Source organism: Leptodactylus fuscus, chromosome 10 (assembly GCF_031893055.1).
Source record: "Leptodactylus fuscus isolate aLepFus1 chromosome 10, aLepFus1.hap2, whole genome shotgun sequence".
Classification (NCBI taxonomy): Eukaryota; Metazoa; Chordata; class Amphibia; order Anura; family Leptodactylidae; genus Leptodactylus; species Leptodactylus fuscus.
In genome coordinates this window covers 23,742,963-23,767,871 of record NC_134274.1, presented here as the reverse complement: position 1 = coordinate 23,767,871, position 24,909 = coordinate 23,742,963, and the positions used below count along the sequence as shown (strand labels likewise).

General features: G+C 46.2%; 1 protein-coding gene across 1 annotated transcript; it reads right to left on the bottom strand.

The window, feature by feature from the left end:
• Nucleotides 1-487: 487 nt before the first annotated feature.
• LOC142219146 (arsenite methyltransferase-like) lies at nt 488-20,416 on the bottom strand. The gene is made up of 11 exons (XM_075288113.1): nt 20,319-20,416; nt 18,696-18,744; nt 11,050-11,177; nt 10,560-10,710; nt 9,958-10,094; nt 8,871-8,940; nt 8,155-8,236; nt 6,421-6,549; nt 5,445-5,587; nt 4,681-4,791; nt 488-538 (listed from the first exon to the last, which is right to left on the bottom strand). The coding sequence occupies exons 1-11, from the start codon at nt 20,330-20,332 to the stop codon at nt 488-490; spliced, it is 1,065 nt and encodes a 354-aa protein (XP_075144214.1). The 5' UTR covers nt 20,333-20,416.
• Between the last annotated feature and the right edge of the window lie 4,493 nt (nt 20,417-24,909).

Here is a 24,909-nt window from a genome sequence, read left to right as displayed (position 1 = left end):
GAGGTTTTGGTGCAGTTACCGATATCTCCACTGTCAGAAGGGCGTTCTTGACAGTCTAGCCGGGCTGTGAGGAGCGCCCCTCCTGACAGTACTCGTCCATAGCGCTGTACTGTCAGAGGGGACGTTCCTTATCGCCCAGCCATGACGCTGAGCAGTGAGGAACGCCCTCCCCTCATGACTGTATAGTCCATAGACATAGAATTCAGCCAACTGTAAGCTATCTAGCGGTATATAAAACCGTATGTGCTCGAGGACGTGAAAGGTCCTCACTAATCTCCTGCTAGAAGTGATACGGAGACAATACATGAAATGCACAAGTCTTAGGTTTCAGTTTTTCAAGGGTTGTCAATATAATTTTTTTTTTCACATTTTGATTCTTTTTCTTTTCTATAGACGATCCCTTCAGTGATGATTTGTGTCCCAGCTTTGTTACATGTTCTTCATACTCCAGGATTTTTATTACAGACTTCCTTATGGTTTAGGAGAGTTACAAGGATTCACTGCAGTCTGCAAACTGGAAAGGATCCCTGATAACATCCTGTAAGGAAAACCAAAGAACATTAAGTCATATTCTAAAAAAATCCTACTGAAGGGAATACATGCGGGCATCGCCTCCACACATGGGGACCATAGGACCACCTAAGAACTCTAAGGCTATATGGGTTTATAGGAAAGTTATCCCTGCAGTTCAATAGGGTAACTTAGATGGGAGAGGACACCATACTATGTGCAAAAGCAGTGGCCGCAGGAATGTCAGGTGTCAGACCCCGCCATCATAAAGAGGCTGTACAGAATATTCTCATTTATGGTCTATGCTTACGATAGTCCCCTCCAATCATATATTTATGGCCTATCAGCTGTATATCAGGTATGTCCGTATGCGTACTATACAGTGCACGGAGCAGGAAGCCATCGGCTCTGTGTCCTATATAGTGGCCGGGTGAAGATCTGCTCCTATTGAAGCCAAGGTTAGACCAAATTCTTGAACAACCCCTTTAAACTGATGATCCAACCCAAGGATAGGCCATCAATATCAAGTCTTGGACAACCACTTTAAAAGGTCATTTTCTTACTTTTGGCACGTTTCTTATTTTTACAATTTTTTTTGCAAAATCTTGCACGTCCTTTAATATGAATCATTCCATTTATATGTCAATTGATTTTTATTTTCCAGTTTTGTCACACAATAATACGCTGAGCACCTGAAGCCCACAGCTCTGAGCAATGTCGCCTGTGACCTTATAAATGACAAGTACTTATTAACTCGCTCCCAACTAAAGCTCGGCGCCCGCCATAGTCAGGAGGTGCCATTGTCAGGATTGTAGCCTCCTAATGGTTTACAATCACGTTCTTCTGTTTACAGGCGCAAAAAAACACTCAATAGATTTTCTTATCAATTACCTGAAATGTTTAACCTGGTTTGGTCTCTGGTTTAAGCTAGTACCTTCACTAGTAAATAGCCGGAGGTTGTAGGTAAACCAGTGAACTTTTCACATAGCCCTGGGAGTCATGACGGGGATTGTTAATAGGAATAGCATATCTGACATGTTCTAAGGCTGGATTCGCACCCCTATAATAATACGGACAGTATTCTAGCCACGGATCCCATCCAAGGTGCAGATCTAATGACCCAAACTACTGGGATGGGATTTTTGGATTGGATTTTTCTGGCCCGTAATGCACATTTCATACTGAAGACTAGACATGAGCGAACAGTAAAATGTTCGATATTCGATATTCGTTTCGAGTAGCCGCTCAATATTCGACTACTCGAATCGAATATCGAATCCCATTATAGTCTATGGGGGGAAAATGCTCGTTTCAGGGGTAGGTAACATTCGATCAAATTACACTTACCAAGTCCACGAGTGAGGGTCGGGCTGGATCCTCCGAGAAGTCTTCTCCTTGCAGCGTCCCCGCGGCATCTTCCAGCTCTGAATTCACTCTGCCGGGCATCGGGCCTGGGCAGAGCCAACTGCGCATGTCCGCACTACAAGAAAATGGCCACTTACAGTCAAAGCGGCCATTTTCTTGTAGCGCGGGCATGCGCAGTCGGCTTTGCCCAGGCCCGATGCCTGGCAGAGTGAATTCAGAGCCGGAAGACGCCGCGGGGAAGCAGCACGGAGAAGACTTCTAAAGGTAGGAGAAGAACCAGCATTGATTGGCCGACTGTATAGCATTCGGCCACTCAATGCTGGTTCTGCATCGAACTTTTCCATTGGAATAGCGAGTGGTACTCGATCGAGTACGAGTATTTCGAATACCGTAGTATTCAATCGATTACCTACTCGATCGAATACTACTCGCTCATCTCTACTGAAGACCTAACCACGACACCCGGACCTTGCACAGATGAGCCGTGCCGGCAGTGGACTGGAAGCTTAAACCGCTCTGGTCCTATCCAAGTAGTAGGTGCGGAGTTGTAGCCTTGTCCACTATACAGCGATGGCCTCGGGAAATAGCAGCGCCGCTCCCGTGCCCTGCGCCTTTTGGAGCCTTTATTAAACAGGCTGTGCCATTATGGACACTTACCCACTATCCACTTCTTAAAGCAAACCGCCGGTGTCTGTATGCGACCTCTCCGCCGTGAAACCATTTTTTCCATGTCCGATGTAAAATGGATCGTTGGAATGGTCAAAAAAGAAAGACCAATGAAACTTATCCCTTAAAAACTGATGCAAAACAGATGACACTTGGCTATACAAAAACGGAAAAACAGTGCAGAATAAATGCAAAACGTCCATTACAAATGGGCACGCGCATTTAATGGCCGCAATATCGATCAAAAGTGTCATAATTATGTGCATAAAGCCTAAAGGTCGAGTCTGATCTGCTCATTTATAATGCATATATAATATAATAACACGTATTCCACTCCTCAGTTTTTCCTGTTCCAGCTGGTGTGTTACTAGGACTAGGGCTGAACTAATATAATACCGCCTAGTAATGCTCAGTGTCTGGATATGAGAGTGGTAAAAAAACAGAAGCAACTGGTTTTATCCGAGTCACATCGGTGTAGCCTGTGAGTTCCTTGTTAGTATTGACGGCTACTCTTTAACTTTCACTAAACACACCAGGGCAGTCTGAACCAGCGCAGAGAACATTGTATTCCACCGTAGACGTACACACCTATTGGGAAACTCTACTAGACAACTCCAGTTTGTACCTGGTGCTGGTCAACATCGCTTTACTAAGTAATGATTCATGAGGGCAATTCCAGCTCCGTGAAGAAATGGAGTTAACTAGATCTCTGCAATACAAGGGCAACTTTTACGGCACCGTCTAGTGTAGCTATGGTGGGTGCAGAGGATGCAGATGCCAGGGGTGCTCAACCTGTAGACCATGATGGATTAGGACCTGCTGTTTGCTGTCCAGCCTGTAATGCTAGCCCAGACAGTATTATGCCCCATAGTGGCGCCTGCACACAGTATTATGCCCCATAGTGGCCCCCGCACACAGTATTATGCCCCATAGTGGCCCCGCACACAGTATTATGCCCCATAGTGGCCCCTGCACACAGTATTATGCCCTTTAGTGGCCCCTGCACACACTATTATGCCCCATAGTGGTTCCTGCACACACTACTATACCTCCTAGTGGCCCCTGCACACAGTATTATGCCCCACAGTGACCCCTGCACACAGTATTATGCCCCACAGTGACCCCTGCACACAGTATTATGCCCCATAGTGGCCCCTGCACACACTATTATGCCCCATTCTGGACCAACCATGAACAATTATTATACTCTGGGGTCTTTTCAGACCCCAGAGTATAATGATCTGAGACTCGGAGATCCAGGGGAGGGTACAAACACTAAAAACTCTATTACCTACCTCTCCCTGGCTCCGGTGTCGTCCCCACTACTTTTGCCCTTCTTCAATGATGAACCACACATAATTATGTGTAGCCACGCATAATGACGTTGGCCAGGCCCTCATGATGTCTGTCAGTTTTTGTTGAGGTTCGCGGGCCTGCAGCCTCACTTACCGATCCCTGCACCTGCTTACAGCCTTTTCCGCTTCCCAGGCGGCCGTGAGCAAGAGCGGGGATCGGTAAGTAAATAAAATAGAGGCAGTTACTCTAGCAAGTAAAGAACTATTTAAAAAAAATACAATCAGGGGCCTGCCGGGCCCCCTAATGTCCCCGGCCCTGTGGTAGTCGCTACTGCTGCTACCCCGCTATTTACGAAACTGCTTATGGCTCCTTATCCATGTTGGGGGTTTGAAAGGCAGAGAATCAAAAACATAAACCGATAAAATGCCCGTGTTGGGAAGGGGTTCAATTATCATTTTATTCCAGAAATACTTGATAGGCAACTGGAAAAAATGTGCTCCCTGGCCACAGCAGCCTATCACTGGAGTCATATGATTCTGTGGATGTCGGCTCTTCATGTCATCCCAGACAGACTGGATGATGCGGAGATCAGGGCTCTGCGGGGGCCGGATCATCACTTCCAGGACTCCTCCTCCAAAGGGCAACGGTCACACCAAATATTGATGAGATTTAGATTTCTCTTTTCTTTGTTGATGAACAATTAACACCTCTATTTCTGAAAACGTTCTTAGTTTGCAGCATTTTTTACACACTTGTCTAAAACTTTTGCATAATACATTATATTACGATTTGCATGTAATGTGTAATATTATATAATCTTACTAGGCACAAAGCTAAACCAACCTTATTAGATCCTGATCCATTTTCCAGGGGGTTAAACAGGAAGTGTTTTGCAAATCTAGAGATTTTCAAGGTTTTGCACAGCTCCTCATCCACTTCTATGGCTTCTCCGACCTTAAAAAATACAAAATACCATATAAGCGGTTTATTCCTGAAACTTTGTTGTTCTGCAAAATGCTACAACCACCACATACTGCAAATTTACCATCCTGTGCAGTGTCTAAGCAGCAGTGCCAACCAAGTCACCCAACTTTCCCAAACTGCTGAATGGCAAATATGTGTAGTTATGCTCTGATACTTCCTTTCTTTCCTATATCCCTGCAATATTCTGGATGTTTACCTTTCAGGAGCTTTGCAAAGCTGAATAACAATCAATAGATATTGGCGTCTGATATTCAGAACACCTATTGCTCCTATACTATATGTATTAAATGGTATGGCATACAATGTCAGATTTGCTTTTCATGATCCTGGGAAAGCTGGATAGTATACCAGGGACTGCTGAATAACAATGATAACTGATGACGCGCCCCGATGTCTGGGGTGTGACGAAACGCGTCGTGAGGGTATCCTCAGCTTGGACGAAACATGCGTTGTGATGCGTCATCAGTCTCTCCAGGGTCTAGTCTTCATTTTGCTTAGGCTTGGTTCACATCTGCACACAACTTTCCGTTCAGAGGGGTTCATGTGGGGACCCCCCGAATGGTAACCTAATCCGCATACAAAAGCGGTTACCTTAGGAAATCCGTGGACCCCATAGACTATACCTTAAATGAGAAATTTGCATCAAACTGTATTTCATTCTCATAACCTGTGATACCCCCTTGGTAAATCGCCAGACACTTCTCCCCTTTGGCATCTTTGGGGAGTTTGAACAGTCGGTACGTCGCAGAGACGAGTTTGTAGTCGCCTGTAATAGAACGAAAATTGTTCAGTACATGGTATATCAAGCCTGAGATACAACGGGGGACTATTTACTATGGTGGCTATGCCTGGATGCTGAACTGACATAGACACGTTACGAGCACATTTCCATCTAAGGCCGCTTGGTTTCTGTTAGGGGATTCTGTCCCCAAATCCACTTCAAAAATGCAGAGAGAAAAGTCTTTTCTCCCTTCGTTTTTCGGGCAGTAACCCGGTGGACCCCATTATAGTCTATAGGGTCGTGGGTAACCGATTTTAAGTGGATAGGGTTTCCATTTTTTGGGTCCCAAAGTTGACCCAAAGAACCGAAACCTGAACGCTAGTGTAAACCTTGTAACACAGCCTAGATGAATGGATGGATTGAGATACAACAAGTTATTCTGCAAATGCACCTTTGATTTGGCGTCAAATGATTCTGGCACAAGGTAAGTAAACCAGGACAGTCGGTGGGATAATTTGATATTAGACAGTGTAAGGTTGCATTACATTTATCACTCAGCATCAGCCCTGGCGGTAAATCTGGCGCATATTGAGACGGCTTGTCTGGGTTTACAGTAGGATAACAACTAAAATTGCGACACCTCCTGGGCAATACGAGGTACTGCAGGTCATCAGCAGATTCAGTCCATATACTACCGGTATTGGTGGTTAAGGTCTATTTGCAACTAGAAGTCACAGTAGCAGCGTTCTCGCCTCCATTCGCTTATATTAGTGATAGAGTCAAAGGCCAGTGCTAGTGTGAGCCTAGCATAAGACTATTCCAAAACCATAGAACAAAGACACATCAGTAAATTTTCCCCATGGTTTACAAGAACTTACCAACAATGTTTTCTAGTTCCTTGCTTAGGGTCAGGTACCGCGAAGTGACAAGGCGAGGGGGACTGAACCCTATATCTTCTGCAAATTGGAAGAGATCCTTCCACAGCAAGGCCCCACCAATGCCTTCACCTGTGTCAATATGGATCATTGTATTAGAAGTATTTCATCTTATAGGAAAGAAGTGGAAGGGGCAATTTCTCAAGCATCATTCTGGCTACTCAAACACAAATGCTCTGTAAATTGTAATGTTCAGATCAGTGTTGTGTAGTCCGTTGTTCTGGTCTATCAGAAGACTAGAAGAATGGACAGGTGAATAACAACGGTGCCCGGTGGACCTCATTGACTATAATAGGGGACCTAATGGCAGGACGGAAGACTAGGAGTAGATGAGGATCTCTTCTTCCTTCTTATTTTACACCACCCCTGCCCCTATACGAGGGCCAAGACTTGCAGCAGTCATAGGGCCACTTGTGTTGTGTTGTCTTAGGATGATTTCTTGTCTTGGTACAGTTTTCACTTTATCTGTCTGATAGTAGAAGTTACTGTTTTTGCCCCATAAAAGATCTATAACCTACTAGATATACTAATATATACTACTAGCATTACCCGCGACTTCGTCCGCGGTCCCCTCACTTCCTGCGTGATCCACCTCCAGCTTGGCTCCGGCCCCACGCTCCTGTGCGCACCTGGACTTTTCTTCCCTGCACGCGCTCCCGCGTCCACCCCCCTTCTTGCACCATGGTTCAACCACCGCCGACACTCCTGCCCGCGCACCACCAGCCCTCCTCCGCCCAACAAAAGCCCCCTCTGGTTCAACATACACAAACCGCCACCGTGACGATGCGGCTGTGCCTGCGGACCCCACACCTTCCCGCAAACTCTTCTTCTGCGTTCCCCCTGACCCGGCCTGGCTTCCCAAATCCGCCTCGTGTTGCCCTCTCCTCCCATGGGCACCCACCAAACTTCTCCCCTGTGTCCCCCCCCCCTCCATGCTCTGTGGTCTCATGCACCTCCTCGTGCCTCCAAAACCCCTATCCCAGCACTTGCCTCCTGCCTGACCCTATGGCCCCCTAAACGCCGATCCTGCGCCCCTTGGCTAGCCATCCAGCCCTGTACCCTTCAGTACCCCGGTATATTCACGCAGTTGCCACTGCCGCTCCACTTGTCGGGTGCCGGAGAGCCAGGGCGTGTGTCTGCCTCAGTCCAGCGCTGTGAAGTAGGAGGTAGCGTGTCAGGGGTGCAGACTGTCCCCAGCCGCTGGACTTGTTGGGCTCTGCAAAGTTCATGCGGGCTGGCCGCGCTGTGCCGGACCTGCGAGCAGCCGCCATGTTCGCCAGTTCGCACAGTCTCCGGAGGCCACGCCCACTGAAGCCAGCGTACCTATCGTGCAGCGCACATCAGCCATCGGGACGCTCCCACACTGCTGTGCACCTATCGGAGCACAGCTGCAAGACCGTGGATGACATCATCCTAGTTCCTGCAACGGAGCCGGAGCAGACTTTCGCCGGTACCGGGGGTGATTTGGGGGGACTGAGTCAGATAAGACGTAGCCTATGTTTCCTTCCCGGGGAACATCTAGGTATGTGAAGAATCTCAGCCAAATACGTTCCACCGTTTGGCCGTGATTGAGGAACAAACATCCAAACACACAAATATTAGTAGGATTAGTGGGATAGTAGGATAGGATAGGATAGGATCAGTAGGATAGGATAACCGTTAATAAAATCCGCTTACCCCACACCATTTTATTTTTCTTCAGTTCCTCAGACAGCGTCTTGCTGATGTACATGTCACTGAAGAACATTTCACCTCCATCCTGGTATAGAGAAGATGCATCAATGTAATGAATAGACATCTAGTATTCCAAATAAGGAGTCAGAAATGGGTCATTTTACAAAATATTCTATTGTAAAGTTCTGCAAAGTGATCCCAGTGTTGTCTTGCAGGGTAAGATGTCGTCTATGTTTGGTGATGGTCGTCTCTATAGGGTGAGTGAGTCCTGTATACCTCCTAGTAGTTGGAGCATCTTTTGATGTAAGCACTACAGTCATGGATTAGTATTCCTGAGATATATTGCTGATGTTACACTTGTACTGAGGGGTTATTGGGGCAGAAATGATCCTGATACTGTAATAAACAGCAGAATATTTGGTTTGTGTACGGTTACTGGTCATATACTGACACCTAGTGGTCACATAGCTAACTGCTGGAACGCTGACAAAAATACGATACTAATTATACTAAATATATATAACTGCTAGGGGCAGCTCTATATACAGACGTACACTACATGTTCTTACTGACATGAAAATGAAGCCTTAGAGTGGCAAGAACAGACCTCTAACATCGGAGCAATGTAGTCATATCAGTTATATTGTGAAATGCTCCAAATCTCATGTCACGCCGGCTTGTACTAAGGTGTGGATACTTGCTATTTATTGCAGTGTTACCTTTAACACCCTGTAGACTTCTTTGAGCACTACTTGTTTAACAGGACAAAGGTTTATCACACAGTTAGATCTGCAGAAAACAAGGAATACAATATTAGCAAAGTGAATAAATCAATAATGTCATTCCATGTCACACAATGTTATAAACTGTGACCCCAATGGCTGTTTGTCCTGGCTTTGGCTGGAAGGTCCACTGCTCTCCCCAGCATTAGAGTACTGGGAATCTTCCAAATTGATGTCACGTAATATGGCTTACTATCCTCAACATATATTATGTGCCCCCCGTTTTTGCCCCCATATAGTATATGGCCCCATTTCTTGCCTCTGCACAGTATATAATTGGTTGTCAATAATTTCCTCACCTATCCACGCTCCTGTCCAGGCCAGCCTCCGCCGCCATTACCAGGGTACTCAGCACAGGGCTCTCTCTAATGTTAAACGCTGCGCCAGGTACCCCTCTCTTTCATGGACCATGTAAACATGGTCGGATGGGGAAACACATGACACATGACATTCTAATGTTCTGGCTGTGAGCTAACCTAGTCAGAGGGCAGCAACTACCTGTGTTCTTGTACCTTGAAGCAAGTGCAAATGTAAACTAAGATATGGCAGCCGAGCATGCAAAAGTAGGGATTCGTGCATTTCAACAATGCTGGGTAGATTTGTATAGGTTTATGCAATGGGTTATATGAGGGCAATCATCTGACCCCAGAAATCTGGTTTACCCCAGATCACTCTGAGTACTGTGCTCAGCTAAAAGTTGCACCCGTATTTTAAATCTGTGCACAATGCAAAAAAGGTTGCTGATCCCTTCACACACACACCTTAGAAGATGGGAGGGCTTGCATGATCTACAAATCACCTGTAATAGTCGGGGAGCCCTTTACAGATTTTACATTCAGTCCTTGAACTTCAAGTTACACCTCTGAATTTTAGTTCCCTAATATATTGTTACTACTAGAACCATTCCCTTCCCATGGATGTGATAAGATGATACAGACGCCATATAGAGCCGTCTATATATTGTGTGTATATATATATATATATATATATATATATATATATTGCAGAAGTCTTTATTACTTACACTACAACATCAAAAGTCTCATCCTCTAGATTTACGCCTTTCAGATCTTCAATGTAACCTTTAAGGAAACTCACGTTGGGTTCCTGGAATCCGAACTTCTGCGTATGATAATCGATATATTCCCTAGAAAACTGTAACTGGATATGAAAATAATAATGTCAATTAATGAAATAATAACTATCAAATAATTGATAAAATGTATGAGAAGATCTGCACAAATGATGAAATTCCTCACTTTTAGTTTGTTTAGCGGCATTCGCTGTTCTACAGACTTCAGAGCCAAAATCCATAACGTCAGTCTTCGTAAAGCTCTCTCACCTTGCGTAGATGTGTTAGATATCCCAAACTCTAAGGTTTTGTGTTTTTATCAATAATTTCCCATCCTAAGCAACCATTAGCCACCACCACCTCCACCATGGGGCACCTTGAAGAGTCAGTACCACCACATTAGAGTGCTAAAATCATGGTAAACGTCAGCAATAGCAAATCCCGCAGCGCACACTATTGCAGTATTGTAATATGGTTATTGTTTTATATACTCCTAAATATATTCAATATTCATCACTATGTGTATTGTGGCCATTGTGAATGCATAGTAGTACCTGCTCATCGGTCATTTCCACTCCAGTAATCTGTCCCTTTGGTCCGACCAGTTGGCTCAGGATATAACAGTCTCTTCCGCTGCCACTGCCCAGGTCTAGAATCCTGCAGTCCTCCAAACATTGTGGGACTGTGAGCCCACAGCCGTAATATCTATGAGACCATACAAAATAAGAGAAGGTAGTATAGATAGCAGGACTGCAGCCAGTGTGGTGTGATTCCATATAGTATGTTACATCTAGGACTAGTATGGAGGGTGAAGGTTTGGCATTGTGACAGTAGACTATAGGACGGCATTGATGGCCTCATTGGTGTGTGTTTGGTCCCTTGTTACCAAAGAGCGGCTCTTGATATAGTTTACCGTGAGCCATGCTGATCACTAGTGGTGAGTGTAGGTATTGCAGCACTGTCCCATTGGGATCTGGGGAACACCACTGCAATATCTATAGAAACCGGATAACCCCTTTAAGAAAAAAAAAGGTAATTTCGTACCGTGATGTAATATCTTCATGAACCTCGCTCAGTGCATCCTTTATGTGCTTTGGGATTGGTTTTGCAGGAGCGGCACAAGCTGAGGTTTTAAGATCTTTTGTGCTACTTAGTTGCTTCCCATAATAATGCTGAAAGAAATTGATCAAATAAAATATGATCTACATAGAGCATGATGTCAAAAGATCTGTTTTCTTTTTAAATTTTACAAACAATATACAATACTGGACTCGTGTATAAAACTGGCTCACAAGCTATGTCCTAAAATAAGAAAAGTAACCATATTTGCTGGATATTGGTGGCAGCTGTTCTTCTGGGTGTAGGGTGGAACTTCCAAGTGGTGCATGCGCAGTATACACTGACATATCCTGGACTACAGCAGTGTATTGCGCATGTGCAGGATTTCACAGAGACTTTAGTGACGTCACAGCAGTTGGAAAATCAGCAAGTCTATAGTGGGGTAGGCAACGTTCAGCACTCCAGATATTGTAAATCTACAGCTCCCAGCATGCATATTCGCTCTGATGAGATAGGTCACCAGTATGTGATGTGTGGGGTGGTCTCACAGACCCCGCGCAGATCAGCTATTCTGGAAGCTTTCAGGAACCAGAAGCTGTGGCAGGGTGCAGGGTGGAGTTGCAGTTCCCCAATACCACTGACATATAGTGGATGGGGTTGCAGCTCCTTTCCTATAACAGAGACTGCCAGAAAAGCTGATCCATATGGGGTCTGGATGTTAGATCCTCACAGATCAGATACTGATAACCTATACTGTGGTTCAAAAAAATGCATTTGTGGGTCAGACAACCCCTTTAAAGTTACTAAGGGATATTGATGGATTATACAAAGTATAGGTTATTAATATCACATTAATGAGGATTCGCATTTGGTCTCCATACATTCTACAGATGCAGTGGCCAAAACAGCTGAATGGTGGGGGTTGTAGCAGTCAGTAGTAGCCCCTATTGTCTTAACAGTGGTGTTTTGCTGCCATCTACTGGTGTGAAGAAATATAGCCTGGGACTGTACTACTGTGAGACAATAATCACCCTGTTCTGTTTGGTAAATGGTGCGGTCCAGAGGAAGTGACGTGAGCAGGAAGCACAGAGCAGCGTGGTGTGGATCCAGAGTGTGTGCTGTGAGGACCTGTGAGAGGCCATTGCTGCTGTAGGCCATAGTAGAAGGCCTGAAACACTGCAGAGACTGACTGGAGAAAGCGGCAGTGTTGTGGAGATTGTTCTGGAGACTAAAGCCGGACTGTGCCTTGGACTTTGTTCAGACCTTCACCCAAGACAGAAGCAAGACAGAGTCTGCTGAGTTCCTGGACAGGCCTGCATCGAGGGAGCACCACAGAGAGCTGAGAGACTGTATAAACCCGGTACCGTACAAGTATCTCAGGGACAGCTAGGGCCAGTTTATAGCGTGCGTTATCCTCATACTGTTATATGTAACTTAGTTTTATTTTGTTGATTCCTTCCCATTTTCCATAAGTAAATTGTGTTATATACCTGCCAGTGTGCGTCTGTCTCCTAGTCGCGGATCCTCGTTACCTGCTGGCCCGGACTTACATTTTGGCGTAGTCGGCAGGATCCGTAGCTCAGGAGACATGTCGGACAGGGAAGAGGGAACCTCTGCCGGGTCAAGCTCAGGCGCCCCAGCTGATAGTCCCAATGTAGCTGTTTTACCAGGAAGGAGAATGGTGCCGCCGGGCTCAGTGATGAGCCAAGTGACAAAATTTGATGGATGTAATATGACGGTAGCTGAATGGGCAGATCAGATACGAGGCTTACAGCAGATATATGACATTGCACCAGATGTGATAGTACAGTTAGCCACACTGACGCTGACAGGGGACGCCAAGACGACTGTCAGGCTACAACCAGCTAATGAGAAAAAGACATTTGATGAAGTAGTGACTTTGTTAGAGACCATTTATGGAGAGACAGCATCATTAGGTTCCCTAAAGGTCAGGTTCTTTCAGCGAACCCAGTCAGAAACTGAAACTCTCCCTCAGTATGCCAATGCCCTACAAGAACTACTCAATGACGTTAGGGAAAAAGGGGGAACCAACGCTATAGCCGACTATGACCGTACTCTCCGAGACCAGTTTGTCATAGGAATACGTGACAAGATCATAGCAGAGGCAATGCAAGATGAGATAAGGAGACGGCCACAATCTACCTTCAGTGACATACGGGTGGAGGCAATTTACCGTGCGAATAGTAAAGTGACAGAGCCACAGGTGAGACAGAGTGTCACACTAAGTCAAGGGGCTGAAGCAGCAGCTATAGGAAAAGCCAGAGACCTGGAGTCCATTATTCAGAAACTACAGGTACAAGTAGAATACCTAACAAAGCGCTGCGAAGATTATGCGCAGCAGGCCAAGAGAGGCTATGAAGGAGGAAGAGTGAATAAAGTACCTGAGAGTGGAGTGTCAGGGGCCTACCGAGGGGGCCCAGAACAGGACCGAGAACGTTGGGTCTACCGAGGGGGCCCAGAGAGACGACCACCTCGGCGAGAGATCCAGTGCTGGGTGTGTGGAAGACTGGGACATGTCGCTGCAAAATGCCCAGACAAGTTCCCAAGACAGCCGCCTTTAAACTAGAAGGTTCCAGCGCAGCGGGGCATGCGTTGGAAGGGAATAAAAGAGTGAAGGAAGTTAAGAGCCCTGATGATACACTGATTGCAGCAAGCCCAGTATTGCAGGTCAAGATGAATGATGTTCTTGTTACTGGAATGATAGATACGGGATCACAGGTTACCACTATGGGAAGAGAATGTTATGAACGGTACTTCCAACAGTCTGCCCAGTATGACCCTGAGATGTTTGTGAGTGTGGTGGCAGCCAATAACCTACCTGTCCCGGTATGCGGAGTAGTCTGGATGGACGTGAACATATGCGGCCGAGACTTAGGCAGAAGAGGTATTATCGTAGTCCAGGAGGGCTATGATAAACAGATCCCCGTAATTTTAGGGATGAATATTCTGAAGGACATGGACCACCTGCTGTTTGCTAGAGATGGGCATAATTATTGGAGAGAAGCTACTGCTCACCAACCCACTCGGGCTGCCTTACAGCGATTAATAAGGATGTGTGGACTACAGAGAGCCACCGGTGGAGAACAGCCCGTGGGCTGTATTACTGTTCCTCATCACACCAAGATAACACTACCAGCTGAAAGAGAGACTATTATATCGCTCCCACTGGGCACCACCCGGAAATTAGAAGGCCTCTCTGTCATGATTGACCCATTATCTAACCAGAGCGGGTGCACTAATGTGCTTGTGGCTCGCTCCTTGTCTGTGGTAACCCAGGGGAGAGTGTTGGTGCGGTGTGTCAATACCTATAACCAGAGTTTAGATCTGACTCCAGGTAGCCTCCTTGCCAAGGTCTATGCTGTCCCAGCTGAAATACGAAAGGCGACACCTTTAGAACTGACCCCGTCCGGGAAGGGGGAATGGTCAGTGACCGTGTCCACAGAAGCAGAAGGGCTCATTGTCTCCCATGAAGAAGGGCGGTTGCTGCGGGAACGGATGAAGTTAAATGTTTCCCGATTCACCACTGATCAAGTCAGAAAGATAGACCAGTTGCTAGGAGAACACAAGACCTCATTTGCACGACATGAGAATGACTTTGGCTGTGCACAGGGAATCTATCACGAAATACCCACTGGAGATGCGGCTCCCATCCGAGAGAGATATCGGCAGATACCACCCCAACAGTACCAAGAAGTGAAAGATCTGCTGAATTCAATGCTGGAGAATGGAGTTGTTAGAGAGAGTCAAAGCCCTTGGGCTGCACCAGTGGTGTTAGTCAAAAAGAAGGACGGATCTTTAAGGTTCTGCGTGGATTATCGTAGACTGAACTCCTGCACTGTACGTGACTCTTACCCGCTCCCCCGTATTGAAGAATCGCTTACGGCCTTAGGCAAGGCCCGTTACTTCTCGTCCCTGGATTTAGCAAGTGGCTACTGGCAGGTCCCCATGAGTGAGAAAGACAAAGGGAAGACGGCTTTCATCCTCCCAATGGGTCTATATGAGTTCAACCGTATGCCTTTTGGTCTGACCAATGCCCCGGGTACATTCCAACGGCTCATGGAGAAATGTCTGGGCGATTTCAATTTCGAATTCACTCTGATTTACCTTGATGACATCATTGTCTATTCCGCTACATTCGAAGATCATCTTCAGAAGCTGGGGCAGGTTTTTAGGAGACTAAGAGAGCACGGTTTGAAGTTGAAGCCCAGTAAGTGTCGCCTGTTACAGGAAGAAATTGAATATTTGGGACATCGAATATCAGGACGTGGAGTGCAGCCATCCAGTGAGAAGATTGCGGCTGTGCGAGACTGGCCCACTCCTACCACCCTACGAGAGGTCCGTGCCTTCTTAGGGCTTGCTGGATATTACAGGCGGTTTGTGAAAGACTTTGCACACAAAGCTGAACCACTGAATGCGCTATTGAGGAATACCGCTAGGGGTCCGAAGGCTCAATGCGTGCCTTGGGGTATCGAACAAGAGAGAGCATTTCAAACTCTGAAAGATGCTTTGACCAACCCTCCAATTCTGGCATATGCTGATTACCATCTACCCTTTCAGCTTTATACAGACGCCAGCCAATATGGTCTTGGGGCAGTACTCTCCCAAATCCAGAATGGAGAAGAAAGAGTGATCGCATATGGCAGCCGGTCATTACGAGACTCTGAAAGAAACCCTGCTAATTACAGCTCCTTCCGCTTGGAGTTATTAGCCCTTGTGTGGGCAATGACTGAGAAGTTTGCGGGGTACCTCACCGGGGCAGAAGTACAAGTGTTGACAGACAACAATCCACTGGCACATTTGGATAATGCAAAGCTAGGTGCCCTGGAGCAACGGTGGATGGCCCGACTTTCTAAGTACCGCTACAGTGTGAAATATCGCTCCAAAAATGAGAATCAGAATGCCGATGCATTGTCCCGAGTCACCACCCAACCACCGGTCGGGGACATAGATCAAGAATTAGAATCAACAGAGGTACCTGATTTCACCCAGTTTTCCCAGAAGGTGGTGACTGCTCGACAGAGCGAAATACTGGGAACTCAAGTAGCTCCCTTCCTGGGCCCATCCCACCAAGAATGGATTGGGCTCCAGCAACGTGATCCAAGCCTGGCACTGCTATGCCGTTGTGTTAAAAAGGGGTGCAAGCCTACTACTGATGAAAGAGACCAGCTGTCACCCGAAGTATTAGCGGTACTGGGGCAGTGGAACCGATTGGAGATGAGGGACGGGATCCTACGACGGCGTGTATACTTGCCAACTGAAATTGACGCCTGTTATCAAATTGTAGTGACTACTGATCTGGCCCGTCCACTAGCCGCCGAGGTACATCGTAGGAATGGTCACTTTGGAGCTGAGAAGACCTTTAGGTGGCTCCAACGATTGATCTTCTGTCCGAGTCTCCGCTTCATTGTTGAAGAAGTATGTCGTGATTGCAGAGCATGCGAAATCAACAAAGTAGTTGAACAGAGGGCTCCAACACAGACCATAGTGACGAAAGAGCCACTTGAAGTATTGATGATTGACTATCTCGCCGTGGGATATTCTGCAAGTGGGCATCAGTATTGCTTAGTTATGGTAGATCACTTTACCAAATTTGCTGTAGCCGTTGCAACAAAGGACCAGACTGCTGAGTCGGCTGCTGAGGCCCTGTGTCACCACTTCATACGAGTGTACGGCTGCCCTCAACGCATTCACTCTGACCAAGGCGCCTGCTTTGAGGGGCGAGTCATGCAAGAAGTGCAACGTATTTATGGAATGAAAAAGTCACGCACCACCCCATACCATCCACAGGGGAACGGGGCATGTGAACGATTTAACCGCACATTACTTCAGATGATCCGTACCTTGGAAGCCGACAAGAAGCGACAATGGCCGCAGTACCTGCCTGAATTGCTATGGGCCTATAATAATCAAATCCACTCTGTCACAGGGTACGCCCCATATGTTCTCTTCTTTGGGCGACCCGGAAAAGGTGTGGGAGACCTCAACCTCGAAGACACCGATGAATTTCCTTATCGAGGCCTGCCCACTTGGATTCAGGCTCACCGTCAGAGATTAGAGACTGTCCACCGGATAGTACGTGAGAGACTACAAGAACAAGTTCACCCTAATCATCGGCCGGTGCAGGACACCCCTCTTAAAGTGGGCGACTTAGTCTTGGTACGAGTAAAGAAGCCACTAGGGAAATTGGACAGTAGGTGGGAACCTGACCCTTACTGCATTGTGGCCCACCCTCATGTTGATAGTCCCGTTTACCAAGTCCAAAATACCCTGACCAAGCAGACGCGGACGCTACACCGTGACATGTTACGCCCATGTCAGTCTCAGGGACCAGTTCAGAACGACAGAGAGGAAGTGACTATGACACACCCCTCCACAAGTGAGCCCTGGTTGTGGGATGACGATGATGATAACGGGGGTGTTGTGGAAGCTGTGACCACCCCGACAGTAACTGGGCCTGCAACAGTAGTGACACCCCCGACTGCCATATCTGACCGTCCTAATGAGAGACCGACCTCTACACTTGCTGATGATATGACAAGCTTGCGGCGGACTAGTCGCTCCACAGCGGGTGTACCGCCAGTGCGTTATGCCCAGAATGAGTTTGTTTGGCCAGCGGTCCATCGTTACATCACAACATTGCGATTACAGAAATGTGTTGATGGGGCTATTGTTGTCAGGGACTGCCAACATTCGACTGGGGGGGTATGTAGCAGTCAGTAGTAGCCCCTATTGTCTTAACAGTGGTGTTTTGCTGCCATCTACTGGTGTGAAGAAATATAGCCTGGGACTGTACTACTGTGAGACAATAATCACCCTGTTCTGTTTGGTAAATGGTGCGGTCCAGAGGAAGTGACGTGAGCAGGAAGCACAGAGCAGCGTGGTGTGGATCCAGAGTGTGTGCTGTGAGGACCTGTGAGAGGCCATTGCTGCTGTAGGCCATAGTAGAAGGCCTGAAACACTGCAGAGACTGACTGGAGAAAGCGGCAGTGTTGTGGAGATTGTTCTGGAGACTAAAGCCGGACTGTGCCTTGGACTTTGTTCAGACCTTCACCCAAGACAGAAGCAAGACAGAGTCTGCTGAGTTCCTGGACAGGCCTGCATCGAGGGAGCACCACAGAGAGCTGAGAGACTGTATAAACCCGGTACCGTACAAGTATCTCAGGGACAGCTAGGGCCAGTTTATAGCGTGCGTTATCCTCATACTGTTATATGTAACTTAGTTTTATTTTGTTGATTCCTTCCCATTTTCCATAAGTAAATTGTGTTATATACCTGCCAGTGTGCGTCTGTCTCCTAGTCGCGGATCCTCGTTACCTGCTGGCCCGGACTTACAGGGGTAGCGAGACCTTACTGATCTGATATGAATGGTCATGTAGCCCAATACTCAGTATTCTCCAAAAGACATTCCCACAACGTAGGATTTTAAGGGGTTCTCCAAAGTAAAAACAAAAAAAAAAGGTGTTTATCTGCTAAACTAGGGCAATATGATGACGTACAGACGTTTTATCTGTGTGTTTGCGCCCATTATTGTCCTCACTGCAATTCCAATCAAAACTTTCCAATGACAAGATGCAAAAACCTGGACACATTTCGGAACAGCTTTACCTTACCTTTACATCATCGTGGGTTTGGCAGGGTCCACAGTTTGTCTCAGTTTGACTACAAAAAAAAATAGTTTGCCACGTTACTTGCCACGTTTTATTACACTTCTGTTGTGTAACATCCTTGTATAATGTACATTTTCTTAAAAATTAACTGCTCTAGTGAAGATACACTGTTATCGAAGTCTGTTGCACTTATCCGACATAGGATCAGAAAGACAGACTTAAACGCAGATACAATGACTGATGTCTGACGGATGCTTTCTTCTGTCTTGCTCACTTTTAGGCTGCTGGTAAGCTATCCAAATATTGTTAGGCTATGTTCACATCTGCACACAGATCTCCATTGTTCAGGTCCATTGGGGAATCTAAATGACAGATAGCCGGACCACTAAAACAGTGATTACACTTGGACCCCATAGACTATAATGGAGTCCAACGCTTGTCCATCAGGTGTCCACAGAAAGAAAAATCCTCTATACAGAACTTTTCTCTTCGGCGTTCTCTGTAGCGGAGTCTCTGGCGCAGATGAGAGCTTAGCCTGTTTATGATACCAATAAAAAATACAACTTGTCTCACAATAGCAGAGTCCTCACATGAAAAGGTCACCAGAAAAATAAAAAAAAAGTTATGAATTTTGGAAATGGGACATGAAAAATATGAAAAAAGTTGCAGAGCCTTAAAGAAGTTGTACTGATACAGAGGACCTTTCACGTACTCAGAGATTGACGATATTACATACCGCTAGAGAGCCGATAGTACACTGAACTCAGCACACTGTCAGCTTTCCTGGCCCCAATGCTGGAGAGATCACTGCCATTAATTTTGGCACCGATATCTCCCCACTGTCAGCCTAGCCCTTCCCTTCCCCGACTCTTCCATAGATTTGTACTGTCATGGGGACATTCCTTATCAGTCAGCAATGACATTATTAAAAAATGCCGAACTTAACGGCACCGATATCTCCAGCAGCAGGGACCATATTGGGAAAGCCAACAGTGCGCTGAATTCAGAGTACTTTCTGTATAATACCACACATTGATGAGGACATGAAAGGTTCTCAGAATAGGAATAAGTGTCAGAATCCTGTGGATCAATCCAGAGGATGGGGGGGACTAACAGCCCCCATAAAGTTTCTTTGTAAATGGAGTGACAGTGTGCTTGCGCGACCGGAGCTCTATTCACTGCTATGGCGCTGCCGGGATTGCAATCTGCAGCCCCATAATGATAGATGGAACACTGATGCTTTGGGGACTTTGGGGACCAAAAGCAATGAGTAATGATGAAATCCGTACTCAATGCTGACTCCCAAAAAACACATTATGCATGGGGTAGGAGGCATTATACTGTATAGGGGCATAATAGGGACAGTCTATAGTATCGGGACATAATCAGGGACCCATTACCCTGTGTAAGGTACAAGGGCATCATTATACTGTATAGGGATATGTCACTTATTCCTGCAGGTCTCTGCAATGGTATTTAACCTTTGCAATGCAAAGGTTGAAAGTTACGTAAAACCTATAGAAATTCCAGCCGGAGTGCCGCTGCAGTAACCACACAATTTTGGAGTTTTGTTACTGCGGTGGTTTTAGAGGAACACACTATGTAGGTAAATTGTCGTCCACTTACCCGATATGTGACATTTCCCACCGTTCTAGGCTTGTATGGTTATAATATAGCTCCTCAGCCGCCTACAGATCCTGTATGTTACACAGTGACGACGACCTGCAATAAAGAAACGCATGGTATTTTTACTACGCCAGCAGCTTCTTATCACATTTACATGTATTTCTGGAGTTCACATGGGCTTATTGTTTAACTAAGATTAAATCAAACAAACCCAATACATATAACCTGTCGCGTACAAAGAAATCGCACAAGGATTCCTAGAAATTCTCAGAAGCCTTTATTAATGAAGAAAATAAGTACATTTTTGAGGAAAAAAAAATGATATTTGGTCTACCCAGTCCTTGAGGTTGGAGGAAAGATCAACTTGTATACCTGATCACACATATGTCAGAAACCTGGGTCTGAGACAGGGAGTAGATACTGGTTGTCCTGACTCTGCACCTAGATGTTATCTCAGCTGTCCAGTGTGGGGACAGTATATAAATATCAACAGGGTGGTTTCTTAAAGTGCCAATCCAATTTTATTTTTTGCTTTTATGTAAGGTGGTGTTTTGTCATTTTTGTAATATACTTAAATTAACCTATCTAACTTCCCTTGGCTGTAAAGTTTCTAATAGCAAGGAATCCCCTTGGGTGCAGCCCTGGGTACCTCTTAGGAGTCTGGCTGATCTGGACAGGTGCCGCTGCCCCTACCCTCAGAGTGAGCTGGCAGGGTTGTCTCTATATACCAAGCTATGTGGCCCGGGGAAGTTGCTGAAAAAAGCTTTTTCTGCAGCCCATGTGACTGTCCTTTCTCTCTTCTGTGCAGACCCTTCCCATCAGTGGCGTAACTAGGAATGGCGGGGCCCCGTGGCGAACTTTTGACATGGGCCCCCCCCCCCCAAACCGACGCTGAAGACCTCAACCGACCCCCTCCTCAGAACTCTATTATGTCCATTAGTGTCCCCTGCACACAGTATTAACCCCAATAGTGTCCCCTGCACACAGTATTAACCCCAATAGTGTCCCCTGCACACAGTATTAACCCCAATAGTGGCCCCTGCACACAGTATTAACCCCAATAGTGGCCCCTGCACACAGTATTAACCCCATTAGTGTCTCCTGCACACAGTATTAACCCCAATAGTGTCCCCTGCACACAGTATTAACCCCAATAGTGGCTCCTGCACACAGTATTAACCCCAATAGTGGCCCCTGCACACAGAATTAACCCCAATAGTGTCCCCTGCACACAGTATTAACCCCAATAGTGACCCCTGCACACATAGTATTAACCCCAATAGTGTCCCCTGCACACAGAATTAACCCCAATAGTGACCCCTGCACACAGTATTATGTCCCTTAGTGGTCCCTGCACACAGTATTAACCCCAATAGTGACCCCTGCACACAGTATTATGTCCCACTGTGGACATCCATAAACAATTATTATACTCGGGTATAATAATATATAATATAATAATATATAATAATCGGAGACCCGGGGGAATAAAATCATTTAAAAAAAAACAAACAGTTGCTTACCTGTGCCCGGCTCCTAGGCTGTCGGCTGCCGCTCTTGTCCTGCATTAATGACGTCGGACGTCACATGACCCGGGAAGCAGACCCGGGTCATGTGACGTCAGAGACGTCAGACACGAATGAGGGAGGCCGGAGGCAGGATCGTGGAGAGGTAAGTAACAGTGTTTGTTATGTTCCTTACGTCTCCCGGTCCGCTGATCATTATACTCGGGGGTCTGCAAAGACCCCCGAGTATAATGGTAGTGTTTGTGGGGCCCGCGGTGTCACTTGCCGATCCTGGCCCAGCCAGGATCAGCAAGTGAATGGGGCCCGTAACGGACTATTTAAAAGAAAACAAAAAAAAAACGCAGCGGTAGCGGCTGTCACCGGGCCCCTAATGGCCCGGGCCCTGTGGCAGCTGCTACTGCTGCTACCACGGTAGTTACACCCCTGCTTCCCATAATTCCATGCTCACCCAATCGGTCCATTTCTCTGATAATCCTCCCCCCTCGAGTAAGGGTCTTAGGTAAAGGTCCCTCAGAATAAAATGGCTAATGACTGCTGTAATGTGGCCTGGCTTGGTATTAACTACAGCATCTGCTTTATGCAAACTGCTCCTTTCAGGGGGTCACATATACAATTGGCAGTTTATTAATTTACTTCTCTCCATCCGGGTATGCATTTGACATGGGGCAGATGTCTGTTCAAGCAGTAGAAGTGTATGGAGAGGGGAGGGGGACACAACTCCCTTTCTGGGGGGCAGAGAGATAAGAGACCGCTCTTCAGGATACAATGACGGCTTTATTTTACAACAGAGCTGGACTATCAAGTGAATTATTATCCAGCTCTGTTGTAAGAGGGCCTGGATTCTTGAAGAGAACAATATTACGGGTTATGGACTCCAGATTTTAAGGACACGTTGATCCAGGGTTTTTATACTGACTGCCAGATTGGAGTTGGGAAGGAATTTTTTCCCCTGAAATGGGGCAATTGGCATGAGCCTTATGGGGTTTTTTGCCTTCCCCTGGATCAACACTGTAGGGGATTGTAGGGTTATAGAATCTACTTGATGGACTGATGTCTTCATCCAACCTCATCTACTATGTAACTATGTATGATGTAGACCATTTTAAGTCACCCTCACCCTGCTATAGATAGGCAATAACTAATTTCCATGGGAATACCCATTTAAGCCTTGACCCTTAGTTATGCCCTGACTGCTCAGATGCCCTCCAATTGGATATAGAACAGATCATACAGATTATCCACAGATTCTACAGATTAACACTTTTGTTCATTGCAGAATTTCTTCACAACTCTTTGTGTCGGGATGGTTCAGCAAACGCTGCAGTGAAATACAGTGAGGGCAACCATATTTCTTGTCTACTTTTAGCATTCATTTCTAGGTTTAGTGCTCTAGATTAGTGTTGAGAAGATATAAAGCTATGTTCACACCTGCATCAGAGGATCCAGTATGTCTTTCTTGTGCAGATTCTGTCAAAATTCGTGGAAAAGTCTCCTCTCTTCAGATCCCGGGGTATAATGAGCGGTGGAGGTTAGTAGGAGGAGAGGAAGTATTACTTACCTCTCCTGGGCTCTGGCACCGGTCCTTGTTGTTTTCGGGCCTGCTCTTCTTCTGTCCTCCTCCTCACTCACATATAGGAACAGGCGAGTATGTTTTTCTTTTCGATGTTACATTTGCCCTGGGTCCCTCTCGAGTTCATCCGATTCCTGAGCATTCGTGTGCTTATTGTACGCTCTGTGTACTACATACAACATGCCAGCCTATAACTCCATACACTTATTAACTGTATAGATTATCTAATAACCACCCAGTTTATTATTATATAGATGCTGACATGTTATCCAGGCACAGAGGATGGCCGACTTGAATCTTCCTTCCCTTGTCATCATTGCTACAGGCGACCCCAAACACCAATCCTTTTGCTATCTCTTGAGACCTGCTGCTTCTTAGGAGAGTTTCCTGGCTCACAGAAGATAAGGGCCGGCTGACCGGCTATAGAGAGGACTTACAGGACAGAAACAAGGCAAACAAAATCAGTGTTGACCTATTTAGTAATAGGTAGGTGATAGGTAATATTTGCACGTACAATATTTGTTCTACAAAGGGCCCCCTAGTCCGGTGCTTGTACTTTCCATAGCTTTTACATTAAGACTTTTGATCTTTCCTTGTCATGTGGTTTGACACCTGGTATTGCTTTTCTGGTGACACTTCTTGCTTTGTTCCTGACTTTGCGTCTATGACAGATATTCCTTGCAGCATGGCCACTGCCAATCCTTACTGAGGCCCCTAAAAGGGGTTGTCTAGGCTGGGAGTTAGTATAGTATATATCCAAGAGTTACTCCAGGAGGTATCGACTCTATTTACTTCTTGATCCTCTCTCCTACTTACAGTCGCTGGCACTTCACCTTGTCTGAATGCGGCTCTGATCAGGAGAGAGGATTGGTAAGTAAGGCTGCGGGCCCGCAAAACCCACAAATACTGCTATCATTATATTCAGGGGTCTATTCAGACCCCCAAGTAGAATAATCGGAGGGTAGGAGAGGTGATGGAACATATAAAATACTTACTTACCTCTCCTGTGCTCCAGAAGGCTTTGGCCCTATTTGGTGACGTCCCAGATGTCATGTGGGCCGAGCTTGCATAATTATGCGTTGTGACACAGGCATGACCCATGTGACATTTGGTCCATCATTGAAGATGGCCGACATCAGTGGGGAGTGTGCCGGAGAGGTAAATAACAGCGTTTTTTTTTATCTTCATATCTACTCCTGGGTCTCCGATCATTATACTCTGGGGTCTGGGGAGGGGGGGGGGGTTGGGTCGGTCAGGGAGGGAAGGGGGGTCCATGTCAAATGTTCACCTTGGAGCCTAGCCATTCCTAGTTCTGCCACTACCTACATTCACCATTACAGTTTGTAGGATGAATGTGAAGCATTTCCGTAGTACTTGTCATCAGCGGTGGTCCCGGGTGCGGATCCCCTGTAGATCTAATATTGATGACCTATCCTAAAAATAGGCCACAAATCAAATTTTTTTTACCCAAACATGAATTTATTCCAAAATATTG

Coding starts and splice junctions, on each gene's coding strand:
- LOC142219146 (XM_075288113.1), bottom strand. Junction 8,941..9,957: donor GAGACTTTTGATGTTGTAGT/GTAAGTAATAAA, acceptor TGTTTTCTGCAG/ATCTAACTGTGTGATAAACC. Junction 4,792..5,444: donor ATGCAAATTTCTCATTTAAG/GTATAGTCTATG, acceptor GTATTTTTTAAG/GTCGGAGAAGCCATAGAAGT.